At 56.1% G+C, this 13,208-nt stretch overlaps 1 protein-coding gene across 1 annotated transcript in view; it reads left to right on the plus strand.

The window, feature by feature from the left end:
• The window catches only part of LOC138734799 (metabotropic glutamate receptor 6-like), a 14,277-nt gene extending 1,175 nt beyond the window's left edge, over positions 1-13,102 (plus strand). Inside the window, exons 2-10 of the mRNA XM_069882611.1 lie at positions 950-1,166; positions 1,959-2,094; positions 2,939-3,093; positions 5,002-5,148; positions 5,392-5,589; positions 6,648-6,784; positions 8,013-8,556; positions 10,345-10,736; positions 12,918-13,102. Coding sequence (XP_069738712.1) covers positions 950-1,166; positions 1,959-2,094; positions 2,939-3,093; positions 5,002-5,148; positions 5,392-5,589; positions 6,648-6,784; positions 8,013-8,556; positions 10,345-10,736; positions 12,918-13,067 — 2,076 coding nt within the window. The 3' untranslated portion in view covers positions 13,068-13,102. The remainder of the gene's footprint in view (positions 1-949; positions 1,167-1,958; positions 2,095-2,938; positions 3,094-5,001; positions 5,149-5,391; positions 5,590-6,647; positions 6,785-8,012; positions 8,557-10,344; positions 10,737-12,917) is intronic.
• Positions 13,103-13,208: the final 106 nt, after the last annotated feature.

A 13,208-nucleotide genomic window follows, 5' to 3' on the forward strand; every position in this document is an offset into this window, starting at 1 on the left:
TTCTTGAATTTCTTGACGTTCCTCAAGATCTTGATGTCCAAATCCTTGAATTTCCTCAAGTTCTTGACGTTCCTCAAGATCTCGATGAGGAAATTCTTGAGTTTCCTCAAGTTCTTGATGTTCCTCAAGATCTTGATGTCCAAATCCTTGAATTTCCTCAAGTTCTTGATGTTCCTCAAGATCTTGATGAGGAAATTCTTGAACTTCTTGATGTTCCTCAAGATCTTGATGAGGAAATTCTTGAACTTCTTGATGTTCCTCAAGATCTTGATGAGGAAATTCTTGAACTTCTTGATGTTCCTCAAGATCTTGATGAGGAAATTCTTGAACTTCTTGATGTTCCTCAAGATCTTGATGTCCAAATCCTTGAATTTCCTCAAGTTCTTGACATTCCTCAAGATCTTGATGTCCAAATTCTTGAATTTCTTGACGTTCCTCAAGATCTTGATGTCCAAATTCTTGAATTTCCTCACGTCCTTGACATTCCTCAAGATCTTGATGCCCAAATCCTTGAATTTCCTCAAGTTCTTGACGTTCCTCAAGATCTTGATGAGGAAATTCTTGAACTTCTTGACGTTCCTCAAGATCTTGATGTCCAAATCCTTGAATTTCCTCAAGTTCTTGACGTTCCTCAAGATCTTGATGTCCAAATTCTTGAATTTCTTGACGTTCCTCAAGATCTTGATGTCCAAATTCTTGAATTTCCTCACGTCCTTGACATTCCTCAAGATCTTGATGCCCAAATCCTTGAATTTCCTCAAGTTCTTGACGTTCCTCAAGATCTTGATGAGGAAATTCTTGAACTTCTTGATGTTCCTCAAGATCTTGATGTCCAAATCCTTGAATTTCCTCAAGTTCTTGACGTTCCTCAAGATCTCGATGCCCAAATCCTTGATGTTCCCGGGGTTCCTGCCGTTCCCGAGGCTGACGGTGCCCCCGGTGTCCCCAGATCCCGCAGATCAGCTACGCGTCGACGGCCCCGGAGCTGAGCGACCCCGGGCGCTACGAGTTCTTCTCGCGGGTGGTGCCCCCGGACTCGTACCAGGCCCAGGCCATGGTGGGCGTCGTGCGGGCCCTGGGCTGGAGCTACGTCTCCACCTTGGCCTCCGAGGGCAACTACGGCGAGAGCGGCGTCGAGGCCTTCGTCCAGAGCTCCCGCGAGGCCGGTGCGGGGGGCGCTGGGGGGGCTGGGGGGGACTGGGGGGCACTGGGGGGGACTGGGGGGGACTGGGGGGGACTGGGGGGGCTGGGGGGGACTGGGGGGGACTGGGGGGCACTGGGCTATACTGGGAGGCTAAACTGGGGGGGTGGGACCATTCCTGGTTCCTATTGGCTCCTATTGGTCCCTATTGGCTCCTATTGGCTCCTATTGGCCCCTATTGGCCCCTATTGATCCCTATTGGCTCCTATTGGCTCCTATTGGTCCCTATTGGCTCCTATTGGTCCCTATTGGCTCCTATTGGCTCCTATTGATCCCTATTGGTCCCTATTGGCCCCTATTGGCTCCTATTGGCTCCTATTGGTCCCTATTGGCTCCTATTGATCCCTATTGGCTCCTATTGGCTCCTATTGGCCCCTATTGGCTCCTATTGGTCCCTATTGGCTCCTATTGGTTCCTATTGATCCCTATTGGTCCCTATTGGCTCCTATTGGCTCCTATTGGTCCCTATTGGCTCCTATTGGCTCCTATTGATCCCTATTGGCTCCTATTGGTCCCTATTGGCTCCTATTGGCTCCTATTGATCCCTATTGGCTCCTATTGGTCCCTATTGGCTCCTATTGATCCCTATTGGCCCCTATTGGCTCCTATTGATCCCTATTGGCTCCTATTGATCCCTATTGGTCCCTATTGGTCCCTATTGGCTCCTATTGGCTCCTATTGATCCCTATTGGCTCCTATTGGCTCCTATTGGTTTCTACTGGTCTATACTGGTCTGTACTGGTTTGTACTGGGGCAGGGGGCCTGTGCATCGCCCAGTCCATCAAGATCCCGCGGGAGCCTCGTCCCGGCGAGTTCGCGAAGGTCATCGGGCGCCTGATGGAAACTTCGACGGCTCGCGGCGTCGTTCTCTTCGCTAACGAGGATGACATCCGGTCAGACCAGTATAAACCAGTATAGACCAGTATAGACCAGCCTAGATAAGGCACTGCCCCAGGATCCCCTCCCAGCGCCACCAGCACGGCCCGTGGTGCCTGAACCAGTGGGGCTAGCAGGGTACAAGCTCCCAGTATAGACCAGTAGAGACCAGTATAGACCAGTATAGACCAGTATAGACCAGTATAGACCAGAGAGAGCCAGTAACTCAGTTGCCCCAGTCTTCCCAGTAGCCCCCCAGTCCCTCCCAGTAGCCTCTGCTCCCACACCCCCACCAAGTCCCTCCCAGTATGATCTCCAGTCCCTCCCAGTATGGCCCAGTATGATATCAAATCCTTCCCAGTACGGCCCAGTATGGCCCAGTAAGGCCCCCAGTGCCTCCCAGTATGTCCCAGTATGACCCCCAATCCCTTCCTGCCCCTCCCAGTATGTCCCATTATGTCTCAGTATGGCCCAGTATGATCTCAAATCCCTCCCAGTATGGCCCAGTATGGCCTCCAGTCCCTCCCAGTATGTCCCATTATGATCTCAAATCCCTCCCAGTCCCCCCTAGTCCCTCCCAGCCCCCCCAGTATGGCCCAGTATGATCTCAAATCCCTCCCAGTCCCTCCCAGTCCCCCCAGTATGATCTCAAATCCCCCCCAGTCCCCCCCAGTCCCTCCCAGCCCCCCCAGTATGGCCCAGTATGATCTCAAATCCCTCCCAGCCCCCCCAGTATGATCTCAAATCCCTCCCAGTCCCCCCAGTATGATCTCAAATCCCTCCCAGTCCCTCCCAGTCCCCCCAGTATGATCTCAAATCCCTCCCAGTCCCTCCCAGTCCCCCCAGTATCTCCGGTTCCAGGCGTGTGCTGGAGGCGGCCGCCCTGGCGAACCTCTCGGGGCATTTCTCGTGGGTCGGCTCGGACAGCTGGGGGGCCAAGATGGCGCCGGTGCAGGGGCTGGAGGAGGCGGCGCGAGGGGCCATCACCATCCTGCCCAAGAGGGCCTCGGTCCCCGGTGAGCGCGGCCTCCAGCGGGGCCTGGGGCCTAGAGCGGGGCCTAAGGCCGAGGGTGGGGCCTAGAGTGGGGCCTAGACCCTAGAGTGGGGCCTAGAGTGGGGCCTAGAGTGAGGCCTAGGGCCTAGAGTGGGGCCTAAGGCCTAGAGTGGGGCCTAAGGCCGAGGGTGGGGCCTAGAGTGGGGCCTAGGGCCTAGAGCGGGGCCTAAGGCCTAGGGTGGGGCCTAGAACGAGGCCTAGGGCCTAGAGTGGGGCCTAGTGCCTAGAGTGGGGCCTAGAGTGGGGCTTAGAGTGGGGCCTAGGTCCTAGAGTGGGGCTTAGAGTGGGGCCTAGGTCCTAGAGTGGGGCCAAGAGTGGGGCCTAGGGTGGGGCCTAGGGCGGGGCCTAGGGCCTAAGGAGGGGCCTAGAGTGGGGCCCAGGGCCTGGAGCCTAGGGTGGGGCCTAGAGTGAGGCCTAAGGTGAGGCCTAGGGCCTAGAATGGGGCGTGAGGCCTAGAGTGAGGCCTAGGGCCTAGAGTGGGGCCTAGGATGGGGCCTAGAGCGGGGCCTAGGGCGGGGCCTAGACTGAGGCCTAGAGCCTACGGCCTAAGGAGGGGCCTAGAGTGGGGCCTAGGGCCTGGAGCCTAGGGTGGGGCCTAGAGTGAGGCCTAGGGTGGGGCCTACAGCAGGGCCTGGAGCCTAGGGCCTAGAGTGCAGCCTGGAGCGTAGGGTGAGGCCTAGAGTGCAGCCTAGGGTGAGTCCTAGGGCCTAGAGTGCAGCCTAGGACCTAGAGTGAGGCCTAGAGTGCAGTGTAGGGCCTAGAGTGAGGCCTAGACTGAGGCCTAGAGCCTAGAACAGGGCCTACAGTGGGGCTTAGAGCACAGCCTAAGGCGAGGCCTAGAGCCTGGGGCCTACAGCGGGATCTAGAGTGAAGCCTAGGGCCTAGAGTGCAGCCTGAAGCCTAGGGAGGGGCCTACAGTGAGGCCTAGGGCCTAAGATGGGGCCTAAAGCGAGGCCTAGGGTGTAGAGTGGGGCCTAGAGTTGGGCCTAAGGGCCTAGAGTGTGGCCTGGAGCCTCGGGTGAGGCCTAGAGTGTAGCCTGGAGCCTAGGGTGGGGCCTAGGGTGAGGCCTAGGGCCTAGAGTGTGGCCTAGAGCGCAGCCTAGGGCCTAGCATAAGGCCTAGAGTGAGGCCTAGAGCCTGGCCTGGAGCCTCGGGTGAGGCCTAGGTTGGGGCCTAAGGCCTAGGGTGGGGCCTAGAGTGAGGCCTAGGAGCTAGAATAAGGCCTAAGGTGGGGCCTAAGGAAAGGCCTCAGGCCTAGGGTGGGGCCTAGAGTGAGGCCTCGGAGCTAGAATGAGGCCTAAGGCCTAACTAAGGTGGGGCCTAAGGCAAGGCCTCAGGCCTAGAGCAAGGCCTAGGAGCTAGAGTGAGGCCACAGGCCTGGGGTGGGGCCTAGGGTGTGGCCTCAGGCCTAGGGTGGGGCCTAGAGTGAGGCCTAGGGCCTAGAATGAGGCCTAAGGTGGGGCCTAAGGCAAGGCCTGAGGCCTAGGGTGGGGCCTAGAGTGAGGCCTAGGAGCTAGAGTGAGGCCTAAGGTGGGGCCTAAGGCAAGGCCTCAGGCCTAGAGTGAGGCCTAAGGTGGGGCCTAGGGCCTAGAGTGAGGCCTAGAGTGAGGCCTAGGAGCTAGAGTGAGGCCTAGGAGCTAGAGTGAGGCCTAAGGCCTAAGGTGGGGCCTAAGGCAAGGCCTCAGGCCTAGGGTGGGGCCTAGAGTGAGGCCTAGGAGCTAGAGTGAGGCCTCAGGCCTAGGGTGGGGCCTAGAGCGAGGCCTAAACTGAGGCCTAGATTGAGGGGGTGGGGGAGGTGTCTCTGTGGGGCTGCCCCCCCCCCCACCCCCTGATCTGTGGGGCCGCCCCCCACCCCCCGGGGGGTCTCCAGGCTTCGACGAGTACTTCACGTCGCGCTCCCTGGAGAACAATCGCCGCAACCTCTGGTTCCACGAGTTCTGGGAGGACGATTTCAACTGCCGCCTCCCCCACGGCGCCGCCCCCGGCGACCCCCCCGGCGCCGCCCGCAAGTGCACGGGTAACCGACCCCCCCCACCCCAATTTATGGGGGTCCCTGCCCCCTAAGTGTGGGTCCCAGCCCCCCAAGTGCCATCCCTGCCCCCCAAGTATGGGTCAGAGCCCCCCTCCAGCCCTCCTTCATGGCCTCTATCCCCCCCATTGAGCCCCTATAGCCCCCTCTATACCTCGGGGAGCCCCCCTATAGCTCGGGGGGGGTCCCTGCCCCCCAAGTGTGGGTCGCTGACCCCCAGGTGTGGGTCAGGCCGGGAGCGGATCGGGAGGGACTCGCCCTACGAGCAGGAGGGGAAGGTCCAGTTCGTCATCGACGCCGTCCTGGCCATGGCCCACGCGCTCCACAGCCTCCTGGGCGAGAGCTGCCCGGGGGGGGGGCTCTGCCCCGCCATGGACCCCCCCGACGGCCGCCGCCTCCTCCAGCACATCCGCAGGGTCGCCTTCAACGGTACTGGGGGGGACTGGGAGGCACTGGGAGGCACTGGGAGGGGAGGGGAAGGGGCTACGGGGCACTGGGAGGCACTGAGAGGGCACTGGGAGGGACTGGGAGACACTGGGATGGACTGGGAGGTAGTGGGAGGGCACTGGGAGGCACTGGGAGGTGAGGGGAAGGGGCTACGGGGCACTGGGAGACACTGGGAGGGTAGTGGGAGGTGCTGGGAGGGGGCTACGGGCCACTGGGAGGCACTGGGAGGCACTGGGATAGACTGGGATGGACTGGGAGGGCACTGGGATAGACTGGGAGGCACTGGGAGGGAGTTGGAGGGGATGGGAAGGGGCTACGAGGCTCCGAGATGTGGTGGGAGGGGGCTATGGGGCACTGGGAGGGCACTGGGAGGGCACTGGGAGGGACTGGGAGGGCACTGGAAGGGCACTGGGATGGACTGGGAGGCACTGGGAGGGAGTTGGAGGAGATGGGAAGGGGCTACGAGGGGCTGAGACATGGTGGGAGGGGGCTATGGGGCACTGGGAGACACTGGGATGGACTGGGAGGTAGTGGGAGGGCACTGGGAGGCACTGGGAGGGACTGGGAGGGACTGGAGACCGTATTGGTATGTACTGGGACCAACTGGGAGGCACTGGGAGGGGGCTAGGGGGCACTGGGATAGACTGGGAGGGCCTGGAGACCTTTTTTTCTGGTCCATACTGGTCCATACTGGTCCATACTGGTTTCTTCTCCACTTAATACTGGTTTACACTCATTCATTCGTACTGGTTTATACTGGTTTATACTGGTTTATACTGGTTTTCACCCTTTTTTCCTGGTTTTTCCTTCTTTTTCCTGGTTCTTCCCATTTTTCCAGTCCATACTGGTCCATACTGGTTTCTTCTCCACTTAATACTGGTTTACACTCATTCACTCATACTGGTTTATACTGGTTTCTACTGGTTTTCGCCGTTTTTTCATGCTTTTTGCTGCTTTTTTCCCGTGCTTTTCTGGTCGCTACTGGTCCATACTGGTTTGTACTGGTCCATACTGGTTTGTACTGGTCCATACTGGTGCAGGCAGCGCGGGGACGCCGGTGTCGTTCAACGAGAACGGGGACGCCCCGGGGCGCTACGACATCTTCCAGTTCCAGGGCGGCAACGGGAGCGGCGCCTACCGCAACGTGGGCCAGTGGGTGCAGGGGCTGCGCCTCAGGGTGCGACACTGGGAGCACTGGGAGCACTGGGAGCACTGGGAATCCCTCCCGGGGGCAACTGGGAGCACTGGGAGCAACTGGGATCCACCCCCGGGGGCAACTGGGAGCACTGGGAGCAACCGGGGGGCAACTGGGAGCAGCCAGGGGGCAACTGGGATGCTCAATAGGCAACTGGGGGGCAACTGGGAGCACCGGGGCTGGGGATACTGGGAGAACTGGGCATACTGGGAGCACTGGGAGCACATAATCTTGTGCTTGGAGCCCTATGACCTCATGGAACCCCAAGATCTCGTGGTAGAACCCCATAATTTCATGGTAGAACCCCAAGATCTCGTGGTAGAACCTCATAATATGTGGTAGAACCCCAAGATCTCAAGGTAGAACCCCAAAATGTTGAGGTAGAACCCCAAGATCTCATGGTAGAACCTCACAATATGTGGTAGAACCTCATAATCTCATGGTAGAACCCCAAGATCTCATGGTTTGAACCTCATGATCTCATGGAACCCCAAGATCTCATGGTAGAACCTCATAATATGTGGTAGAACTTCATAATCTCGTGGTAGAACCCCAAGATCTCGTGGTAGAACCCCGAGATCTCATGGTAGAACCTCATAATATGTGGTAGAACCCCATGTTTTCGTGGTAGAACCCCAAGATCTCATGGTAGAACCTCATAATATGTGTTAGAATGTCATAATCTCATGGTAGAACCCCAAGATCTCATAGTAGAACCTCATAATATGTGGTAGAACCCCAAGATCTCATGGTAGAACCTCATAATACATGGTAGAACTTCATAATCTCATGGTAGAACCCCAAGATCTCGAGGTAGAACCCCAAGATCTCATGGTAGAACCTCATAATATGTGGTAGAACCTTATAATATGTGGTAGAACCCCATAATCTCAAGGTAGAACCCCAAGATCTCATGGTAGAACTTAATAATCTCATGGTAGAACCCCAAGATCTCATGGTAGAACTTAATAATCTCATGGTAGAACCCCAAGATCTCATGGTAGAACCTCATAATATGTGGTAGAACCCCAAGATCTCGTGGTAGAACCCCAAGATCTCATGGTAGAACCTCATAATACGTGGTAGAACTTCATAATCTCGTGGTAGAACCTCATAATATGTGGTAGAACCCCATAATCTCGAGGTAGAACCCCAAGATCTCATGGTAGAACCCCAAGATCTCATGGCAGGACCTCTCCCCCCCCCACAGGCTGAGGAGATGGCCTGGGGCTCCAACTCGACGGCCCCCCCGCCCTCGGTCTGCAGCCTCCCCTGCGGGCCAGGAGAACGCAAGAAGCCCGTGAAGGGCGTCCCCTGCTGCTGGCACTGCGAGCTCTGCGGCGGCTACCAGTACCGGGCGGACCTCCTCACCTGCCAACCCTGCCCCAGCCACCTGCGTCCCACCCCCAACCGCACCTCCTGCCGCCCCACCCCGGTCCTCCGGCTGCGTTGGGGGGACCCCTGGGCCGCCGTCCCCTTGGCCGTGGCCACCTTGGGCTTGGCGGCCACCGCCTTGGTCTTGGGGACCTTCGTCAAGCACCACGAGACGCCCATCGTCAAGGCCTCGGGGCGGGAGTTGAGTTACGTCCTGCTGGGGGGCATCGCCTCGGTCTACGCCATCACCTTCGTCATGGTGGCCGAGCCCGGCGTGGGCGTCTGCGCCCTCCGCAGGCTCTTCCTGGGCTTGGGGATGACCCTCACCTACGCCGCTCTCCTCACCAAGACCAACCGCATCTACAGGATCTTCGAGCAAGGTCAGGGCGGGGAGGAAACGGGAGGTCTAGAAGGTCTGGAGATACCTACAGGTTCCTAGAAAGAGCTGGGAGCTCATAATGAGGGTCTTGAGGGACGTGGGATGGGGTTCCACCTACTCTAGGGTCTTTATGGAGCTCAAACCCATCTCCTCAATCTTCAAAATGATGAGTTATGGAGAGAACCAAAAGTTTTAGAAGGTCTGGAGATACCTACAGGTTCCTAGAAAGAGCTGGGAGCTCATAATGAGGGTCTTGAGGGACGTGGGATGGGGTTCCACCTACTCTATGAACCTCAAGGAGCTCAAACTCATCTCCTGGGTCTTCAGAATGATGAGTTATGGGGAGAACCAAGAGTTCTAGAGGGTCAGGAGATACCTACAAATTCCTGGAAGGAGCTGGGAGCTCATAGTGAGGGTCTTGAGGGACGTGGGATGGGGTTCCACCTACTCTATGAACCTCAAGGAGCTCAAACTCATCTCCTGGGTCTTCAAAATGATGAGTTATGGGGGGAACCGAGAGTTCTAGAAGGTCAGGAGATACCTAGATGTTCCTGGAAGGAGCTGGGAGCTCATGTTGAGGGTCTTGAGGGACGTGGGATGGGGTTCCACCTACTCTAGGGGCTTCACGGAGCTCAAACTCATCTCCTGGGTCTTCAAGATGATGAGTTATGGGGAGAACCAAGAGGTCTAGAAGGTCTGGAGATACCTACAGGTTCCTAGAAAGAGCTGGGAGCTCATAATGAGGGTCTTGAGGGACGTGGGATGGGGTTCCACCTACTCTATGAACCTCAAGGAGCTCAAACTCATCTCCTGGGTCTTCAAAATGATGAGTTATGGGGAGAACCAGGAGTTCTAGAAGGTCAGGAGATACCTACAGGTTCATGGAAGGAGCTCTGAGCTCATGTTGAGGGTCTTGAGGGACGTGGGATGGGGTTCCACCTACTCTAGGGGCTTCACGGAGCTCAAACCCATCTCCTCAGTCTTCAAAACTGTGAGTTATGGGGGGAACCAGAGGTTCTGGAGACAATTAGAGGTTCTGGAGGACAATTAGAAGCTCTGGAGATAATTAGAAGATCTTGAGGGCCACCAGAAGCTCTGGAATCAACCAGAAGCTCTGGAGACAAACCAGAAGTTCTTGAGGACAATTAGAAGTTCTTGAGGACAATTAGAGGTTCTTGAGGACAATTAGAAGCTCTGGAGGACAATTAGAGGTTCTTGAGGACAATTGGAAGTTCTTGAGAACAATTAGAGGTTCTTGAGGACAATTAGAGGTTGTGGAGGACAATTAGAGGTTCTTGAGGACAATTAGAGGTTCTTGAGGACAATTGGAGGTTCTTGAGGACAATTGGAAGTTCTTGAGAACAATTAGAGGTTCTTGAGGACAATTAGAGGTTGTGGAGGACAATTAGAGGTTCTTGAGGACAATTAGAGGTTCTTGAGGACAATTGGAGGTTCTTGAGGACAATTAGAAGCTCTGGAGGACAATTAGAGGTTCTTGAGGACAATTAGAGGTTGTGGAGGACAATTAGAAGCTCTGGAGGACAATTAGAGATTCTGGAGGACAATTAGAGGTTCTAGGGGTCGACCAGAAGCTCTAGAGGACAATTACCAGAAGCTCTTGAGGGAACCCAGAAGCTCTGGAGATGAACCAGAAGTTCTTGAGGACAATTGGAGGTTCTGGAGGACAATTAGAAGCTCTAGAGATAATTAGAAGCCCTGGAGATGAGCCAGAAGCCGTGGAGGCCCTCGAGGAGCCCCCCTGACCCTTCCTGGTGGTTGTCCTCTCCAGGGAAGCGCTCGGTGACCCCTCCCCGGTTCATCAGCCCCACCTCGCAGCTGGTCATCACCTTCACGCTGAGCGGCCTCCAGGTGGTGGCCGCGGCCGTCTGGCTGGTGGTCCACCCCCCCCACGCCCTCATCGACTACGAGATGGGGCGGACACCCGACCCGGAGGACGCCCGGGGGGTCCTCCGCTGCGACATGGCCGAGGGGGGGACCTTGGCCTGCTTGGCCTACGCCCTTCTCCTCATGTTGACCTGCACGGTCTACGCCGTCAAGGCCCGAGGGGTCCCCGAGACCTTCAACGAGGCCAAACCCATCGGCTTCGCCATGTACACCACCTGCGTCGTCTGGTTGGCCTTCGGGCCCATCTTCTTCGGAGCCGCCCAGTCGGCCGAGAGGGTGAGGGCATCTCCAGGGGGTTTCCTCCAGGTTCTATGGGGTCTTTTATGGGGTTCTGGGGTGGTTCCTCGAGGTTTTATGGGGTCTCTGAGGGGTTTTATGGGGTTCCTCAAGGTTCTTGGGTGGATCCTCAAGGTTCCTGTGTGGTTCCTCGAGGTTTTATGGGGTCTCTGAGGGGTTTTGCGGTGGTTCCTCGAGGTTTTATGGGGTCTCTGAGGGGTTTTATGGGGTTCCTCAAGGTTCTTGGGTGGATCCTCATGGGTTTTGGGTGGTTCCTCAAGGCTTTATGGTGTTCTTGATGTTTTTTATGGGGTTCCTGAAGGTTTTATGGCATCTCTGAGGGGTTTTGGGTGGTTCCTCAAGGGATTTGGGTGGTTCCTCAAGGGATTTGGGTGGATCCTCATGGGTTTTGGGTGGTTCCTCAAGGCTTTATGGTGTCCTTGCTGGTTTTTATGGGGATCCTGAAGGTTTCATGGCATCTCTGAGGGGTTTTGGGTGGTTCCTCAAGGTTCCTGGGGGGTTTCTCATGGGTTTTGGGTGGTTCCTCAAGGTTTTATGGCATCCTTGATGGTTTTTATGGGGTCCCTGGTGTTTTTATGGTGTCCTTTTTGTTTTTTATGGGGTTCCTAAAGATTTTATGGTGTCTCTGAGGGGTTTTGGGGTGGTTCCTCGAGGCTTTATGGGGTCTCTGAGGGGTTTTATGGGGTTCCTGATGGTTCCTGTGTGGTTCCTCAAGGTTCCTGGGTGGTTCCTCGAGGTTTTATGGGATCTCTGAGGGGTTTTATGGGGTTCCTGGGTGGTTCCTCGAGGTTCTTGGGTGGCTCCTTGACGTTTTATGGGGTCTCTGAGGGGTTTTATGGGGTTCCTCAAGGTTCCTGGGTGATTCCTTGATGTTTTATGGGGTTCCTGATGGTTCCTGGGTGGTTCCTCAAGGTTCCTGGGTGGTTCCTCGAGGTTTTATGGGGTCTCTGAGGGCTTTTATGGGGTTCCTGATGGTTCTTGGGTGGTTCCTCGAGGTTTTATGGGGTCTCTGAGGGGTTTTGGGGTTCCTCAAGGTTCTTGGGTGGTTCCTCAAGGTTTCTGGGTGGTTCCTCGAGGTTTTATGGGGTCTCTGAGGGGTTTTAGGGGGTTCCTCAAGGTTCTTGGGGGGTTCCTCGAGGTTCTTGGGTGGTTCCTCGAGGTTTTATGGGTATCTGAGGGGTTTTATGGGGTTCCTCAAGGTTCCTGGGTGGTTCCTCAAGGTTCCTGGGTGGTTCCTCGAGGTTTTATGGGGTCTCTGAGGGGTTTTGGGGTGGTTCCTCGAGGTTTTATGGGGTCTCTGAGGGGTTTTAGGGGGTTCCTGATGGTTCCTGGGTGGTTCCTCAAGGTTCCTGGGTGGTTCCTCGAGGTTTTATGGGGTCTCTGAGGGGTTCTGGGGTGGTTCCTCAAGGTTTTATGGGGTCTCTGAGGGGTTTTATGGGGTTCCTGATGGTTCTTGGGTGGTTCCTGATGGTTCCTGGGCGGTTCCTCGAGGTTTTATGGGGTCTCTGAGGGGTTTTGGGTGGTTCCTCAAGGTTCTTGGGTGGTTCCTCATGGGTTTTGGGTGGTTCCTCAAGGTTTTATGGCATCCTTGATGGTTTTTATGGGGTCCCTGGTGTTTTTATGGTGTCCTTTTTGTTTTTTATGGGGTTCCTAAAGATTTTATGGTGTCTCTGAGGGGTTTTGGGTGGTTCCTCATGGGTTTTGGGTGGTTCCTCATGGGTTTTGGGTGGTTCCTCAAGGTTTTATGGTGTCCTTGATGGTTTTTATGGTGCCCTTGATGGTTTTTATGGGGTTCCTGAAGGTTTTATGGTGTCTCTGAGAGGTTTTGGGTGGTTCCTCAAGGTTCCTGGGTGGTTTCTCAAGGTTTTATGGCGTCCTTGATGGTTTTTATGGGGTTCCTGGTGGTATTTATGGTGTCCTTGATGGTTTTTATGGGGTTCCTGAAGATTTTATGGCATCTCTGAGGGGTTTTGGGTGGTTCCTCAAGGGTTTTGGTTGGTTCCTCATGGGTTTTGGGTGGTTCCTCAAGGGTTTTGGTTGGTTCCTCATGGGTTTTGGGTGGTTCCTCAAGGTTTTATGGTGTCCTTGATGGTTTTTATGGGGTTCCTTGAGGTTTTCGGGTGGTTCCCGGAGGCCCCTGAAGGTCCCTCTTGTCCCCAGGTCCACGTGCAGACGGCGACTCTCACCGTGTCCATGAGCCTCTCGGCCTCGGTGCCCCTGGGGCTCCTTTACGCCCCCAAGGTGTGGGTCATCCTGCTGCACCCCGAGCGCAACCAACCCCGCAGGCCCCGGGGGGACCCTGCCCCATAGCGCCCCCCAACTTGGGGGGCAGGAGAAGGAGACGCCACCCCCTGGAGAGCCCCCCCGAGTCCCCCCCCGACCCACACCTGGGGGGCTGGAATAAAGAAGCTCCTGTAAATCCCCCCCCCGTGACCCCTTTTATTTTGGGGG

The sequence above is a fragment of the Phaenicophaeus curvirostris genome, unplaced genomic scaffold (assembly GCF_032191515.1).
Source record: "Phaenicophaeus curvirostris isolate KB17595 unplaced genomic scaffold, BPBGC_Pcur_1.0 scaffold_241, whole genome shotgun sequence".
In the NCBI taxonomy this organism is placed as follows: domain Eukaryota; kingdom Metazoa; phylum Chordata; class Aves; order Cuculiformes; family Cuculidae; genus Phaenicophaeus; species Phaenicophaeus curvirostris.